Genomic DNA, 19166 nt, shown 5'->3' on the forward strand with positions numbered 1-19166 from the left:
AAATAAAAGGCTAAGGTAAAGCTTGAAATAAATGTGATAAAAGGTGCTAAGAATTTCATAGTCAAGGACTGAAGATTAATAAAAAAGGGGCGTGAAAACGAAAAAGCTTGGTCAGTCTCATAATGACGTGTTTATTTGCTTTCCACCATTTCATCACAGAGCCTCAACGCCTCCTCTAAACTTCCCCACCTAGTATACCCATATATCAAAGTAGCATATGTTTAAATACTCGGTTCTTTAGTTGCCTTAACCATTTTATGATGCATTTTATCTACAAGTAATAATTTTTCATTGTTGCAGAATCCGTTGATTATGCAGTTGTATGTAATAGAATTGGACCAAACAAAATTTTCTAACATCATGGTCATCCTTTTTAAAAGTTTCAAGGAAAGACCCAAGTTATTAATCTTGCACGCCGTGTCTATGATTACATTAAACGAGACTATATTGAAAAAAATTCCACCCTTTATCATCCTATATAACACTCAGATAGCTTCCACTAGTTGGCATTCCTTACACAAAGCATAGATAACCAAATTAAAAGTATTCATATGTAACCAAAAGAACCTATTCCTCTATACAAATTCAAAAAACTATCGATTTCATTCAATTAGAACAAGTGATTTAGGAAATTATTCGAAACATGAATAGTATTAAAACAACCCCAGCTTCTTAAATTATAGATGACATCATAAGCGCCTTCAGTAGTCCTAGTCTGAGTACAATCCCTCACCAATAAATAAAAAAACGCAATACTAGAGCAACATCTTCGATAACTCTCTATCAATATTTCCAACAATACTGATGGAGGAGTGCCCTTTTCAGTAATCAAATTTCTCAAAAGAAATAAAGTTTTATCAAATTTTCTTTACTTCTCTAACACATGAACCAAAGTACAACAAGAAATCCAATAAGTGAGGGAACAACCCTCCAACCCTGTTATAAAAATCCAAAGCCAACTGTGGTGAGTTTTGAAACTTGCAAATGATATGACTCACCAAAGAGATGGTGAGCTTGGGGGAGAGTCACTTCAAGATACTCCATCTCTTATGCTTCAAATTAACACAAATAGCTCTAAAAACAATATCTATAGAACCTGAATTTAAGAAACGCTAACCAGCATGAAAAGCTCGAGCCAAAAAGTTTTGAATTTTGGATGAAAAGAAGGTAAAAAATTTACCACTTCATCGAATAGCCAGCCAAGTTCTATCTACACTGTATTTAAAAAAAATACACCCTTTACCCCTTTACAGCGATAATGCATAATGGATTAAACTAGGATCCATTTGGTAAGTGTCCATGTCTATCAAAGACATGGACACGGTTACACACGTCCAATATTTGTTTTGTGAGACATAAAAAAAGAGAGACACGGTTACATATAAAATACGTGTATTTTGTGTTTCTCTGAAATAATGAGACACAAATTTTTAACCGAAGACAAATCTTAAATTTTATTTTTGGATGAATGTACCCTTAATATTTTTTCAAAATTTCAAATTTATCCTCATCATTTAGCCTCTTCTTCTCTCACCTTCTTCTTCTTTTTTTCCATTTTCATCTTCCAATGTAGCCACTCCTCATCCTCCTCCTCTCGCGATTACGGGTCACTGCGATCTTCCATTGCAGCCATTCCTCCTCTCCTCCTCCTCTTCCTCCTCCTCCTCCTCTTCTTCTCTCACAGTTACAGGTTACCGCATCACCCCATCCTCGCTATCGCAGATTGTCACTCCTCCTCCACAAAATCTTGTTGTGCCTTCTTCTCTCGTAAATACGAGTCACCGCGTTTTTCCTCCTCGCCGTTGCGGATTGTCACTGCCACAGTCTCACTGCGTCACCATTACGGGTGTCATTGAATCACCGCTATCATTTTTCATATCTATTTAAGCTCCCTCTATTTTCTTTTTTTTTTTTGGGGGGCTAGATATGCACTTTTTCGTCATCTCTCATCTTCATTTCTGTTTTTTTATTAGTTTTTATTTTTAAAACATAATTGTGGAAATATTTCATACTGTTTCAAGTTTTAATTTGAATTGTTGAACTAGTGATTAAATTTTATTGATGATATTGATTTGGATTGAGGCTAAAGGATTAGCATTGATGGTGGAAACAAGGAATAATGATGGTGATGGTGGTGGTTATTATTGGGATAAAATTGACATTTGAATGAGATAACAGTGTGGTGTGTATTATTACCAAGCATGATAAAAATATTTGTGTATACATGTGTCTATGTCTACTTGTATATTTGTATATGTCTTTGTGTCGGGAGAACACCAACCAAACACAGATGAAAAATTATCTTGAGAAGCTCCTTCTGCCGCAAAAAAAAAAAAAGAGTTAGCTTTACTTTTCTTAAGAACTACCAAAGAAAGAGAGAAAAAGCAATTCTGTTGTAGTGAACCGTAACTTGAGAAACAATTTTAGAATATTGTTGACAATTGATTAGAGTCTAGAGTCTGCTTTTTTTATTTCAGATTTGTTAAATGCTGAAAGGATGGACGACACATATCTGTTTGATAAGTGTCACTTACACTAATTCAAAAGTTGTTGTGTGAACTTCATTCGAAATCTGTTTTTTAAGGCTAATAGTCATAATTTATTGTTGGTTCTTGCTCTGTAGACATGATTACTGAAATAGTTGAAAGGAGGACCCAAAGGATTTGGTTACCAGTAAAGGTAAAAAAATCAAACGTCTGGCTGTTGTGTTAGAAGATTTAGAGTATGTGCTATTTCAAAAAAAACTGGCTAATCTATATAAACATAGTTTTAGACTATACAATACTATAATGCATTTTTATGTTTTCGACATAAACGATAAGATTGGGTGTACTTTGTTTAGGAAGATGGTGTATCAAATCCTTCCATACCTTGAAGAAGGAAGTGTAGAACCCCTTATCGTTGTGCTGTAATATTTCAAAACATCCTACTAGAATGGCAAAACTACTGTTCAGAGCCACTTTTACCTTTTTAAGATCCACATTGACCCGGATTTAATAGAGGTAGTCAGTTTTAAGCACAAATTTATTTGTTTAAACTTTATCCAGTACATTTAATATCGTCAAAAGTTTTAGAAGTTCAATATTACATTGAATTGTGTAGGCTCTTAAGTGGTGCACTACTAAACTCAGTTAAAATTAGTCATGTTTCATCTCAGAGAATTTGGTCTACGGCTAATGAACTGAAGTAAGGGTAAGTGAAAGTGAAGACCATCGAAGAGGTCCTAAATGCCACAGAGATAAATTAATGGAAGCATTCACTAATTAAATTTTTTTTATATAGAAATATGTTTCAATGTTATTAGTATATATTATACGACTATATATTATACGACTATATTTTGCTTTACATGAAATCTATGTAATAAATAAAGCATAAACCATTTATTAAAAGCAGTTAGATCACGCTTTGAGTAATTTATACTTTCTTCTACTATGATAAGGTCAAATATAAATATAAAGCATTATTCTTAAAATTACCACACCTCTAAATGTGATCATGTTTAAATTAATTGTAAATGTCATTTCATTTTAATATACATGATTACTAATTTATTACTACTCATACAAAATTTGTATTTTTAAAAATTTCAAAAACTACACGCTCAAATTCTAATAACTATACATCTAAGATATTATATTAACTAATAGTTGATTATTGATTGACCAATTTTTATTTCTTTTCAATTTTATCATATTTCAAAAATGTTTAAATGTTTAAATGTTATAATAACTACTCTCACCTATAATTATATTAACATATACTATAATTTATAATCTAAATTATGATCTTTCTATTCTTTTTGATAAATTTATTAAAAAAATAATATTTGTATAAATTATTTAAATTTATCGTCACTGTTGTATTCTATTTTATTCAGTAAATATTCTAACATTAAAAAATATAGATATATTTTTGGTGTTTGCTTCGATGCGATAATAAATTTATATGTACTGATGCAATAAAAATATAAACAAATAATATAACACATAAATTATATTTTTCACGTCAGTATTTATTTATTTTTTAAATATATTATGTAATTATTTTTATTAAAATATCTTTATAATTTAATAAAAATAAAAATATTTTATTATTTAATTTTATAAAAAAATTTAAATATTTTTTATATTAGACACAAATTATCTTTTTTAATAATCAAAATTTAAAATTTAATTAACTTTAATTTTAGATATTTAAATTTTAAATAATTTAAAAAATAAAACAAAAATACATCTGAAAATTTAAAAAAAAAAATCAAAAGAGTTGTTCATCTTCCCGGACTTGTCTTCTTTCTCTCCTGGAAAGAAGAAGAAGAGCAGCTCCGGCTCCGCCTCCACCGGCAAGAATCTCGGCCTTTTATGCTTCAACGAAGACGACGCCCAAGACCTGCTCCGCCAGGTTTCCAAGATGGACCCTCCCATGCGTGACGGTCCCAAACCTGCTAACCCTAACCCTTTCCCCGAGCTCCAATCAGCACTGTTTCTTTTGGATCCGACGAAGGCGACGACGCCGGGCTCTTCTGCTTTCTCTCTTTTTCCAGAGCTGCTCACCATTCCTCCTAGTTGTGCGTGGTTCGAATCTGTTGCAGCTGCCAGAGACGAAGCCCTTCGTGTACCACTGCTCGCTGCTTGCCTGAAGCTTTCCTCTGCTCTGCTCTGCTCCGCTGCACCTTCTCAAGCGCAACAAGTCCATCGCCACACCAAGAAGATTCCGCTCGCTCCTCGACCCCGCTATCTCCATGGACTCTGTGATTGCAAATTTGACTTGTTGGTGGCAGGGACGCAAATTGGAGCTGTGATTTTGGTAAATGTTAGCATGCTTTAGCCTTGCTCATACCATTACTAATTGGAATTTCTTCAAACGGGACATGATTTTAATCATATGATTGTCTGGATTTTAATTACTTTTTTTCTCTTTGGTTCAATCTCTTTTATTTCTTTGTTTTGCCAAAAATATGCAGTATGATGATCATACTTTAACTTCCTATAGTTACGATTATTGCATTTCACTACTAGAATTCCTTTCAACTGAATTTTATTGATGTTGAAAATTCGAGTTTGTGAATGTTCAATTTTGTATTTTTCAAATATCTCAAGCATCGTGTATTTGTTTCTTCGTAACAAATGTTGGCAAATGAGTTGCTTGTCATTACTTACACTCTTAAGATCTGGAAACTAAGAACTCTGTTGGTTCATACTTGTAACTTTGAATGCTTAATTAATTTATAGGGAGTGTATTGCATCTTTTAAGATATTCCAAGGATTTCATAGAGCGGATTGGTCTTTTCGTGCAGCTGGTTCTGATGTTGTGAGCGTGAAATGTAAGGCTGATCGTGTTGATAGTGGCTACGTACTTAATGGAAACAAGATGTGGTCTACTAATGGTCCAGTCGCTCAAACATTGGTATGTTTCTTCAATCGTTTCTGCATTTTCCCATCCTTTTTGTATTGACTTTGCGCTTGTTTAATTTGCCTTTATAAATGTAGAAGGGCAATGTTTCCTCAAATTGTCAATGAAAATGCTAATTATAGCACATTTGATTAATAGTCTGCATAGATGCTGAGAATGTATAGCACATTTGATATATTGAACTGAATCAGGTTGTCTATGCAAAGACAGACATAACAGCTGGGTCAAAAGGAATCACTGCATTCATCATCAAGAAGGGAATGCCAGGGTACTTATAGTGAACCTAGTCAAATTTAAAGTGTACTAAAGTCTCTGCATTTCAAGCTTACAGTTCAGTTATTTCTTGAAAATAAATAAAAATATTAAAGCAGTAATTTTATCAAATATAAAAGGCTGGTTACTGGCTCCTTGTCTCATCTTATAGTTCAAATTTGATTACCAAGTCCTTAGCTTGCAAAATTCCTTCTCTGAAAATTGAGGAAAAAGTAAAGTCATGTAACTGAAAAATAAATGGCTAAAACATTGAGGCGGTCCATAAATGACAAGTCACTTGTATATGGGGGAAATTAGGAGTGAAAGATGAAAATTATGAATTTTGCTTCTGTTTGATTTCAGATTCAGCACGGCCCAGAAATTGGATAAACTTGGGATGCGAGGAAGTGATACGTATGTATGCATGCTCTGTGACAACTTTTCTATACTTAATCCATTTTTAGTCGATGTCCCTTCCTTTTACTGATAATAAATGACTTGTGTTGGCAGATGTGAACTCGCGTTTGAGAATTGCTTTGTTTCTGAAGAAAATGTTCTTTGGGAAGTAGGAAAAGGTCTTGCACAACTTTAGAATAAAATCATCTTTATGTTATTTTGTATATTCAACCCTGCAAAAGTTTGTTGTATGACCATCATTGGTCTTCTATAATATCCTAATAAAAAACTGCTTGTGTTATTCGTTGTATGCGTGCCAACCATAGTTTATAATATCAGTTCTTGTTTTAGGAGTCTATGTCATGATGTCTGGTTTGGTTCTGGAGAGACTTGGTTTGGCAGCTGGTCCCCTGGGTATCATGCAGGCATGTCTTGATGTGGTCCTTCCTTATGTTGGACAAAGAGAGCAGTTCGGTCATCCTATTGGGGAATTTCAGTTTATACAGGTCTATATAGTTGAGAAATGGTTTTTCTACAATCATCCTGGCATTTTATTGCATGTGGTTTTTAGACATTACATTGTAGATCGATCTTGTTACAGGGGAAAGTTGCCGACATGTATACTTTATCGTCCTCAAGGTATGAGATTCTAATGTCTGGATGCTGTTTCTCTTTCTAATTTAGCTTGCTTGGCAGCAGGATAACATTTTTCATTTCAGGGCTTATGTGTATTCGGTGGCTCGGGACTGCAACAATGAAAAAGTAGACGCAAAGGTGCATCCACATATCTTCATCCTGTGGTTAACATAGTACATTAAATATTTCTTGAAAACATAAGCACCATCAGGTTTTTTAAATAAAATGACAAATATTTACTATTGAAACTCCTTCCATAGGGTATTCTCTTTCATTTTTTTCTTTTTATTTTGTTTCAGGTCCATTTTGACATAGTATTATACCAACATATGAGTGTCGTGGCACGTGTGAAATGCAATACCATTATGCTGTCACGATAGACTAAGAATAAATTATCATTGCTAAAATGTTAGCATATGTTTCTGCAATGCGTTCTGAACTCAAGCATCAAATTGACTTAAGATGTTGACTAATTACAACTCTACTTGCGGATTTTCTGTCCGATCCTCGATGCAAGAAACTTCTATAGTTTCTTGATTTTTCATTGGTATTGTTTCCTATTCATTGCAAAACATGATGTAATGGCTACTGCTTTCAAGATTGTGCTGGAATTATACTTACAGCAGCTGAGAGAGCAACCCAAGTTGCTTTGCAGGTAAATAGTTTGCACAGGTTATTTGTTGCAGCTACTATTCTGAGTTTTTTGGGTAATACTTTTCAGCCAAAATTTATAGAAATCATGATGACTATTAAATATAGTGGTATAGTAAGAGCTCAAGTGATTTTAGAAAATTATTAACTCCGCATAGGTTCTTACTCCTACATTTTGGGTAAATTACGTTTGACCTCTCTTGAAGTCAGATGATACTATTCGTCATTAGTATCGATATGACAAATTAAGAAACTTTGGGATAATAGCCTAAAATCAGTGAAGGTCGGCGTAATTTACACTTAACTATTTTTTCTGTTTTCTTCTCGTGTTACTGTGCGTATAATTAGCCATCATAATTTGCAGGCAAAACAATGTTTGGGAGGAAATGGATATGTGAATGAGTATCCAACTCCTCGTCTTCTGAGAGATGCCAAACTATGAGAATGGTGCAGGAACTAGTGAGATCAGAAGAATGATTATTGGACGTGAACTCTTCAAGGAGCAGTAGTGAAATGTTCATTATGTAACAGTAAATGTTCATTCATCAAAGGGGAATAAAATTAGTCATGAGAATCCATTATTAATAAAGGAAAGCTATTTTTACCAAAAATGTTTCATTTGTTATTTGTAGTTAATTTGCACATTCATAACAATACCAAGTAAATATATTGCACAAGATGGAACCATGGCATGAAATTAAGAAATGATCACCATGATTTCAAAGAGTATGTAACTCGAGCAGTTACAGGTTACGCAATGCTAATAGTTCAGAATTTTTCTGGGGTTAAGAAGAGCTCATAAGATAAATTATCATAACACAAATAGCATTAAAGTGCATGCAGTAAATAAGATAGAAACAAGGCTAACATAACATAACATGATTGATCTCAATTACAGCCCTGAAACTTTAGACTTTGAGAACTGTAGGAGAATAATAATTTGGTTGGCCCACTGAGGAGGACTTTGAAGGCTCCAGAATCATATTTGAAACTGAAATTAACAATTTGATCATTTGAGATTCCGTATCAAACACCAATCCTCATGTCTTTGATGTCAAATCAGTTATCAACTTTTAAAACCATAAGTATTAATTGTATCTGCCTCTGCCATATCTACAGTTACATCCACCATATCATCACTTTCATCGGAACTACACTCATACTCAAACTTAAATCATCAGAGTGATCACCATTCTTATACGACTCTCTGTCATTATCATCCATGACTGAGCTTACAAATTTAACAACATTGATACTGTAAGCTACTAAATAAATGCTAGAAGAATGGAATAATCAAAATGAACTCAGTTTTTTATCACTAAAATTATTAGTCAATCAAATTCTATGAAAGCTAAGAGTTATTAGTGCTTAAGAATGTTATTATTATGGCAACCAACAGTTACAGGAAAAAATGCTGACTTATTAGCTTTCTACGTTCTTTCTTTTGAAAACAACAATACAACGCGTTCAGATAAAAATAATCTGACTTATTAGCTAGGAGCATCATCTTTATCTATATAGCTATACAAGCATAACAACGTGAAGATATATATGCCTAGTAAAGAAATAGTTAACAATCTACTCTCATGGTTTCTAGTATATCAGAATATACATGAATATGCAATCTTAATGTACATAATACTAACCTATTCATAAGAAAGAGAGAGTATCACTACCACACTTAAACAAAATAATCAGCAATAATAAAGTGTAAAACTTACACCAGAGATGAACATTAAAAAGGGGGAAAATTAGCACACAATTAAGCAATAAGTTGGCTTTAACCAATTCAAATTGTCAGCCAAATCACAAGCGTCAATTAATTACTAAGTGCTTTAATTTGAGAATTTCATAGAAATTGACCTCAACTCAGTCACCCAATTCTACATACATATGCTTTTCAAGAAGCTATCCACGCACTACTACACATATTTTAGCCAAAATGGAAACTTGTAATTTCTTAGCTGCTTCTTAGTTATTAAAAAGTTCCATTTAATTTGCTTCTCCAGTTTTTTAATACAAAGGACATTGAAAATTTTAGTGTTTTCATATATGCAAATTTAGTCCTTAACAAAATGCTTATTCTAAACAAATTCGTAGGGGCAGAGAATATGTGCAAAACTCTTTAGCACATCTATTTATACTTTGCTTTATTCAGTCATCCAAATTTTTTGGTACTACAGTCTGCATATATAGTACCAACTTTTTATATATCTATTTTATTATGATGATTTCCTTAATTACAAATATATATATCGTTACAACTTGCAAGACATAGAGCTGCTGCGTATCAGGTTTGGCAAGAAAGCTAACTGGAACTTTCTTGAATAAAAAAGATAGAAAGCAATAAACTAAAGAAAAAAAAGGAATCAAGTTTTGTGATTTGTTATTGATCATAAAACAAGAAATCAGAATTATAGCTTTCTCTCTACAATGAGTGATGCTATACATCACTCTTCCTTAACCAGCTGTTGCAAATAGGCTAATTCAGTAATTCTAACTACCTAACTGTCACTCTTTTCCTTTTTTGTTTTTCTGTTAACAATGAAACAATAAAGTAATAAAAAATTGCAGAATCAAGCAAGAAAGTTATAGAGACTATAGAATTTGGAAAATCAAGATTAATCAAAGCTATCTTATGAGAGACAGCTACAAACCAAAAGGTAAACTCCCTATAGATTAACTAAGCATTCAAAATTACAAGTAATGACAACAAGCTATGCTAACAAGCTTATATGCATCATCATTCTAAGTACATTTCTAAAAATGTTGAACAAATCCAATTTAAAAGGTCTCTAACTTTATATATGACATCAACATTTTTTTTTTCCGCTTCATAAATCATAAACAAAAAAGATAAATCAACTGACCATTATTATATATCTAAATATTTAGAACTAGTTTCTAAGTCCTTTAAACTTCCAATGCTGATGAGTATTACCACCACTCTCATTGTAGACGCATACAACTACTACTCATCTCTAATTATTGTTTGTTTTTTCTATGTGCACTTCTCTATTCCCCAGCTTTTGCCTAAAATCCATACAGTGAACTGTTGTTGTAACTTTCAAAATCAAACATATTACAATACTATAAACAAAAACTCAAATGAGATATCCAGATTTAAGCAACTGAGAGGAGAACCTGGAAAACAGGAACAACAGGAAAGCTATTGGCAGTAGAGCCAGATTTCTCCCTCACCTGTGTAATGCACAAAGCATAAATGATTACTTCATAACTTGAACCACGAGTAACAGCCCAAACAGGGCATAATAGAACATCAATACATAATACTGAGAGCAAAATAGAACTCACTTGCAGGGCATTCTTTACTTCAGATTGCTCAGGTATCAATCTAAATGCCATGCCATTCACCTTCAGCTGAAAAACCTATCAGAAACAGAAATTTTAAGATAAATACTAGAATGGATGAAATTGAAATTCAAGGACAGGAACGAGAATGCAATGAAGAAATTAGGGAACTTTGTTGAGCACAACGGGAACAACTTTGGAGCCGCCACGCATGCGAGGGTCGACCGTGGAAACTTGGCGGAGCTGGGCTTGGGCTTGAAGCAGAAGAGGCTCCGACAACCAGCAAGAACTCCTCTGACGGGTAGCTGAGCGCATACACGGGGACATCCTCGATTTTCTCTTATCCTCTATTAATTTAGAAAATTTGACAGGGTATCGTGCATGTTTAGGGCCATTATTTTGTTAAAAAAAAAAATTTTTAATAAAAAATTTTTTTTTTATTTTTTAAGGTGTTTGGCAAATTTCTAATACTAAGAGTAATGGTACTAGTAAAATAAAAAAATTCTTTTTTGAGAAGCTGTAATTTACATCTTTTTCTAAAAGATTTTTTTTTCTTATAAAAAAAGATGTTTTTCATATAATAAATAAACAAAAAAATACTTTTATATTGTTATACCCAAACATAATTGATAGATAAAAAGACTTTTTTACATGAGATATCCAAACATAAAATTATTTTACTTCTCTATAATATCTTTTAAAAAAAAGATAACTCGAAAAAAGATCTTTTCTTAAACACTCACCCAAACAAGCCTGTCGTGGAGGAACTGGAAGAGCTTCTTCTTTGCCAGAGGGAGGAGAGGAAGAACGCTGAACCCTAAAGAAGATAAACAACTTTTCTTATTTTTTTATTTTTTAGAGTGGCTCATAATCCTCCAGTTAAGCGCATAAATATAAAAAGTTCTTTTCATTAATGAATGGCTAAAACCAAAAGTTATGAAGTAGTTATTCAAGAATCAAAATGCAGCAATAAGAGTTGTTACCTCAATTGGTTTATTAAGACTATTTAAAAAATATATTTTTATTTATAAATCATGCATAATAGATCATGCAGCATATCAATTTATGTACAAAAAATTAGTAAAATGCACTTCCAGCGTACAATATATAATTAAAAAAAAATAAGCTAATGTTCGACATCAAAATTAAAATGAAGTAATTTGAATTGACAGGAATATAATTGGTACACTAAAGAATGAATGGTATGATCTGTCAGTATTAAAGAAAAAAATGGAAAAGTGACAAACTGAGACCAGACAACCTTTTAGAATACTATACATATCGTATTATGACTTTTTCTTTCATCCTTCTTCTTTTAAAAGTGGTGTTACAATGATATCATATGTTTTCTGGTCAGGGACAACTCCTTTTAGAATCATGTAGTCATGTAATGCAATCACCTCATTAGGACTACATTTCTTGATGAAGTGAGTAACAAGTATAGTGTACGTTACAAAATCAGGACAAATACCCTGGACAATCATCATCTTCATCAATTCTTTTGCTTCTTCCTCGCAACCACACTTGCAAAGAAGGTTTATCAGTGTATTATATGTGACTCTATTTGCAGAAATTCCCAACCTTTTCATTTCCATCGTCAAATTAAACACTTTATCAATTTGTCCACTAGTGCAATATCCACTAATCAAGGTATTAAATGTCGTTGCATCAAATAATCTTCTCTTTCGTAATTCATCAACTATGTATTCTGCAGCATCTGTTGAGGCCATTTTACACAGACCATTAATGACAGAATTGTATATTGTCAAGTTGGGCTTCTCATCCATCTTTATCATCCAATCAAAAACTTGGAGCGCGTCGTTTGTGTTACCTAGTTTACAGTATCCATCAATCATAGTTCCGTATGTATAAACATCAAAAGCAAGGCCACGAGTAATCATGTTGCCCAATAGTTGCTTAGCTCCTGCCATGTTTTTCCTTTTGCATATATAATTAAGAAGTATGTTGTGAGAAAAAGAATCATGTATTAGGTTATGTTCTAAAATCTGGCTATGAAACTTAAGAGCTTCAGTCAGATTTCCATTTCTACAAAAGCCTTTGGTAAGAATTGCATATGAGTATTGATCAGGCCATATATGCTTATCAATCATGTCAGATAGTAGCATAGAAGCTTCCTCAATCCCTCCTTCACGATAAAACCAATATAAAATCGAATTATAAACAACGTTATTAGGGACCAATCCCCTTTCCACCATTACATCACAGAACCTCAGTGCCTCCTCCAGACTTCCCCACCTAGCATATCCATCTATCAAAGTAGCATATGTACGAACACTCGGCTCTTTACCAGCCTTGGCCATTTTATGAAGCATTTCTTCTGCAAGTAATAATTTCCCAGTCTTGCAAAACCCGTTGATTATGCAGTTGTACGTAACAGAATTGGGCCAAACAAAATCCCCTGATATCATGGTCATCCTTTTAAAAAGTTTCAAGGAAAGACCCAATTTGCCAATCTTGCATGCCGCGTCTATGATTATGTTAAACGAGACTACATTGGGGAAAATTCCACCCTTCATCATCCTATATAACACTGAAATAGCTTCCACTAGTCGGTACTCCTTACACAGAGCATAGATAACCAAATTAAAAGTATTCACATTTTCCATGTAACCAAAAGAACCCATTCCTCTATACAAATTCCAAAATCTATCGATTTCATTCAATTGCAACAAGTGATTTAGGAAATTATTCCAAGCATGAATAGTAATGAAACAACCCCGACTCCTTAAACTATAGATGACATCATAAGCACCTTCAGTAGCCCCAACCTGAGTACAAGCCCTCACCAATGAATCAAAAGCCGCAATACTAGAGCAACATTTTCGATAACTCTCTATCAATACTTCCAACACCACCAATGGAGAAGTACCGTCTTGAGTAATCAAGTTTCTCAGCAGAAACAGGGCCTCATGAAATTTTCTTGACTTCACTAGCACATGAACCAAAGTGCAACAGGAATCTAATGAGTGAGGGAACAACCCTCCAACCCAGTTATAAAAATCTAAAGCCAACTGTGGCGAGTTTTGGAACTCGCAAACAACTTGGCTCACCAAAGAGCTGGTGAGCTTGGGGGATAATCGCTCCAATACACTCCATCTCTTATGCTTTAAATTAACACAAATAGCTTTGAAAACAATATCTCCAGAATCTGGGTTTAAGAAACGCTTACCAGCATGAAAAGCTCGAGCCAAAAGGTTACGACTTTTGGATGAAAAGCTCAAATTCATACCATCATCAAATAGCCAACCAAGTTTTACGGACACTGTATTCAAAAAAATACAACCTTTATAGCGAAAATGCATAATGGATGAAACTAAAAAACATAAGAATATAAAATAGGAAAAAAGTAAAAGTTCAATTTTAGCTGAGAAATTACCTTGAGAAGCTCCTTCTGCCACCAAAAAAGAGTATGCTTTTCTTCTCTTAAGAACTGCCAAAGAAAGAGAAAAAACAATTTTGTTATAGTGAACCATAACCCGAGGAAAAATTTCAGAACATTGTTATTGACTGTTGATAAGAGTATAGAATTTGTCCTTTTTATTGGGCCTTGAACAGTGAAGCCCATAACTCGAGCCTAATAAAAAAGACAGACTCTAGACTCTAACCAACGGTTAACAACAACGTTCTGAAATTATTTCTCAGGTTATAGTTCACTACAACAAAATTGTTTTTTTTTTCTTTGGCATGTCTTAAGAGAAAAAAGCTCAATTTTTTTTGGAGCAAAAAGAGCTTCTCAAAATAATTCCTTAAATAAAAAAAAGTGAGTTTCTTCTTCTCTTAAAAACTATGTGAAGTACAAACATTTAAACAATTTAGATTCTAGTATGTCAACAAGGCATAAATGTACAAACTTGACAATCAAAGCAATAATCAATATGAACAAATATCACCAAGTAATAAATACATTATTCTTAATCAATTGCCTAAACATGAATCATTAATTCAAATTACATAGTAGCTACAACATGCAATTTAAAATCCAAATTAGTCATAGAGCCATATTATCGAACAGTTAACGTGCAAAGACATAAACAATACAAAATAACACTAACAAACATTCTTTCAATATCAATTCACAAAATTCAGCATCAATGACACAAATAGCAGAATATCAATCAATCAGTCCAAACAAATCGAAATTCAAACTCAAGGAGCATAATAGCATGATTAATTACTTATCAAGATTGTGGGAACCGAACCGGTCATTGAACCGGTTCAATGGTTCAACCGGGATCAAACCGTGGTTAAACCGTTTTAATTAAATATATAATAAATTTATTAAAATTTAATATACATGTAAATATTATAGAAACTAAAGCAATTTATTATAAATATTTGTACATTTCAGTGTAAAAGAAACCTACATATCATAATTAAATCAATTTCTTTCTTCATTCTCAAATTCTCTTTCACTCTCTCTGACTTTTTGCACAACAATAAACTCTACATAATTCTTATATCCAGGTTCATCATCTCAGAGCAATTCCTTTACCTCTAATCACATCCTTGGCAACAACATACACTTCTTGCTTTTGGAGGCCAAAACCCAAAAGATCATGTTCAAGAATCACAAAAAAGAATTCAGAATAACAAACTTACATGGTGATACAATTAGTATTGGGCTAGCCCAATTAGAGAGCTATACTATAAATAGGAGTATGATGTAATAATGTAGGATATGCATGATGTAATTGGAAACTCTATTTTCCCTCTTTGGCCCTAAGTCTAGGGATTTCTCTTCTACTCTCTCTTATTATCTCTAATTCTCCCTAGTTCTTGATACAAATTCGTATCAAATGGTGCTTTCATTGAACACCATACCAAACTCCCACGGTAATTCCTCGAATTTGATTTGGGATCAAATTCAAACTAGCTTAGATCACTTGAATTCAAATTATCAAGAAAGGACCAAGATGCTTGAAGATATTCAGGTAACTTGCAACAAAATTTGTGCAACCTTGCGCATTCATCAACGACTCCAGCAGCCTCCAATGTTCCAGATTCACGACAATCCAGAAGCAGATAATTCAACAACTCCTGAAGCAGAAATTTTCACAGCTCTACAATTTGGAGAACAACACACCACAGAAGCAGAAGGAGAATCCTCGGATTTTAATTTGGTAATTCAATCACAACAACAGCAACTTGAAGAATCATCACCAAGCAGAAAATTCAGTTACTCATCACACAACAATTCAGCAACAAATCTACAAGCAGAAAATCTCACAACAAACTCAGATTATGCAATACAAACAGAAATTCCAGTTCACACAGAAGAAGAAGATGAAGAAGACGAAGAAGACGCAGAAGAAGAATCAGATTTGTGTTTCCTAGTCCAACCACAGCAGCAACAAGCAAAATCAACAGAAATGGCAGTTCAAACAACAATTCAGCAATCCTCATTGTCAAGTCATAGTTACAAATATGCGGTGCCACAATTTCAGCAACAACAACAAAATTCATGCCAAACTTCAAAAATCATGGAGGCAGAAGAAGAAGAACTCGATGCAAACTCAGATTCAACAAACAATTCCACAACAAATTTGCAGAATGTATCAACAATTTTAGATCCAGATTTTCAATTCCACATCCAAACAAAACCGCATCAGAGATATCTTTTTCCAGGAACAAGTTCAACCGATTTGAACACACAAGCAACCCGAATTTCAATTCTGGAATCAGATTTCCTGATTCAGGGACCAGCTTACCTGTATGCGGGAACGCAATCTTTGGATGCCGGTGGTCGTCCGTGGCGGGGAACAAATCCGGTCGAGGACGAAGCAGCGGCATATCTGACAACAGGTAGCGGCGCCGAGGACGGCACCTCCGTGAGGGGGGAGCAGATGCTCGCGACGCCCTGGGTTGACGGAATGGCAGCAGCGACCGGCACCGGAGATCCTCGAAGGTGTGGCGGAGGGTTCCGGCGCGTTTCTCCGATCTTGGCAAGACCAGCTCCACTCCTTGCGGCGGTCTTCCCTTGGAATCTCGAAGAGGAGGCTCGAACGACGAAGAAGCAGGTGGCGGTGGCGTTTCCAGGGAATTACGATGGAGCACGAGATAGCGACGGGTTGCCGCAGCTAGCATTGGATTCTGCAACGGACGGTGCGAACGGAACTGAGGGAAGGTGGAGAAGGAGCCACTGGAGCCAGACGGTGGTGCTTGGCTCGCCGACGGTGGTTCTTTTGACAGCAGCCCCGCACTTAGTTGAGAGGGAGAGAGGAGAAATGAGATTGTTGGCCTTCTGTGTCTGGATTGTGATGGAAGGGAAGAGGACCCTGAATTTGAGCTGGCTTGGAATGCTTGGGTTCAGCCCAATTTCTCCTTTTGCAAGATGGGTTCAAATTTTTATCTTGCTCATTAAATGAGATAAGGGTAAATACCTAAGTATGCCTTGACAGCTTGCATGTAAGTGTAATTTCTCTTGCCAGTAACTGGGTCTGAAATCTATAGCAATCTGCTACAAGATTGTAAGTGAAAGTGGAGATGACTGCGAAGGCTATCATAGTCGCTATACCAGCTATCCACCCTAGCTGCGCCATGGCATCCGCTAGAGCCAAAACCCCAGCCCCAATCACCACAGTTATTATGTGCGTGGTAGCCGTCAAAGAATTCCCTGCGACGAAAAAGCAAGCAGATAACACATGTTATGTTCAGCTTATTGGTTTCTGGTAAAGATTGCTAGTGCAAATTAATTAAGCAACTTCAACTTATCCAAAGTACTAAAGAAGGTTCAATTACTTCATTCATCAATCACAATCCGTCATGGAGGACGAGAATATCATAGACAGTTATGCCTCTGTAAAATCAAAGCTCCACCAATAATCGTGGTGCACATATAAGTTTTCGCTAAAATTAAGAAAGTGAATTGGAGTTGGTTGCACCGGAGTTGATTTGGGATGAGGAGAGAGAGAGAGAGTTGGTTTTGGTGAGAGTTGGTTTGGGTTGGGGTGGAGAGAGAGAGAGGGGGTGTGATGGTAGCTGAGTAGAGAGTAATTTGAGGGGTTTTGGGTAATTTAATTTTATTTAGATAATTTTGTCGTACAAAATTGATCTTTTATAAATATAACTTTAATTTTATTATTTTTTAGATATATTTATCAGCATTTAAAATTTTTATAAATACAAATAATAATTTGTTCATAAATTTTATTAGTTTGTTTGTATAAATTTTGATAAATAAAAATGTAAATTATGTGTCTCTTATATATAATTTTTATAAATATAAGTACAAATTTATATTATTGTTGACTAAATACTAATCTAAAATAATAAGTGTTGGTGATATAGCATTGTTCTTTGAGTAAAGTATTGTTTTTGTCCCCAACGTTTGGGGTAAGTCCTAAAGTTGTCCCTAACGTTTTAATCGTCCTATTTAAGTCCCTAACGTTTTAAAATTGACTCAATGTTGTCCTGCCGTTAGGGATCCGTTAACAAAATTGACGGCGGGACAAAATTAAAACTATTTTGAAACGTTAGGGACTTAAATAGGACGAAAACGTTGGGGGACAAAAACGATATATAAAAATAAATTTAAATTTTATCTTTCAATAATATCAATTTTTTACTGTACATAGTATTCAATTATTTTTTTATTACACTAAGTAAATTACACTTAATTTCATTACTTTTATTTTAAATAAATTTATTTTTTTATAATTTTAAAGAATTTTGATATATTAGAGAGACAAAAGGTATAATTTATATTTTATTATATTATTGTGTATATATATTATTTTTTTCTTTTCTGCAAATTTATATACTAATTGTTCTACAAACATTTCATGATAACTATAAATCTTTAAGAGTAAAATTATGAAAAAAAATTAATTTATTTAGAATAAAAGTAATATGATTAAGTGTAATTTACTTAGATGTGATTAAAAAATAATTGAATACTATGTATAGTAAAAAATTGATATTATTGAAGGATAAAATTTAAATTTATTTCTATGTATCGTTTTTGTCCCCAACGTTTTTATCCTATTTAAGTCCCTAATGTTTCAAAATCGTCTCAATTTTGTCCTGCCGTCAATTCTGCTAACGGATCTCTAACGGCAGGACAACATTGAGTCAATTTGAAACGTTAGGGACTTAAATAGGACGATTGAAACGTTAGGGACAACTTTGGGATTTACCCCAAACGTTAGAGACAAAAACGATACTTTACTCTTGTTCTTTTTATAATTGTGTGCTTGTGCGCAATTCTTTGAGTTAGGAGACCATCATTCAACGAGAACTTGATTTTCCAACAAAAGAGTAGATTCTCCGACATTACAAAATTAAAATTTAATTTTGTAAATCTCTGGAATCGATTTTGTAGCCAAAGAATTGATTCTTTTATTTGAATTTTAAAATTTTTCATACAATGACTAGTAAAAATCGATTTTCTTATAAAAGAATCATTCTCTAGTTGACACAAAATTTAAAATGGATAGTTTTGACAAAAAAGTTTTTTTCACTTAATCTACAATGTTTTAAGAGCAACT

General features: G+C 33.7%; 1 protein-coding gene and 1 pseudogene across 2 annotated transcripts; one reads left to right on the plus strand and one right to left on the minus strand.

Annotated features, from left to right (window-relative positions):
* The first annotated feature begins 4265 nt into the window (after positions 1–4265).
* Positions 4266–7958, plus strand: LOC107484280 (isovaleryl-CoA dehydrogenase, mitochondrial-like; annotated as a pseudogene).
* Positions 7959–11804: 3846 nt separating this feature from the next.
* On the minus strand, positions 11805–17648 carry LOC107484277 (pentatricopeptide repeat-containing protein At1g11710, mitochondrial-like). 2 transcript variants are annotated; one of them, XM_016104884.3, is made up of 4 exons: positions 17419–17648; positions 16389–17293; positions 14057–14110; positions 11805–13942 (listed from the first exon to the last, which is right to left on the minus strand). In XM_016104884.3, the coding sequence occupies exons 2-4, from the start codon at positions 16762–16764 to the stop codon at positions 11961–11963; spliced, it is 2412 nt and encodes an 803-aa protein (XP_015960370.1). In that variant the 5' UTR covers positions 16765–17293; positions 17419–17648; the 3' UTR covers positions 11805–11960. The 2 variants fall into 2 exon arrangements, with proteins under 2 accessions (XP_015960370.1, XP_015960371.1); XM_016104885.3 differs by lacking the exon at positions 14057–14110.
* Positions 17649–19166: the final 1518 nt, after the last annotated feature.

Source organism: Arachis duranensis, chromosome 4, assembly GCF_000817695.3.
Source record: "Arachis duranensis cultivar V14167 chromosome 4, aradu.V14167.gnm2.J7QH, whole genome shotgun sequence".
Lineage (NCBI taxonomy): Eukaryota > Viridiplantae > Streptophyta > Magnoliopsida > Fabales > Fabaceae > Arachis > Arachis duranensis.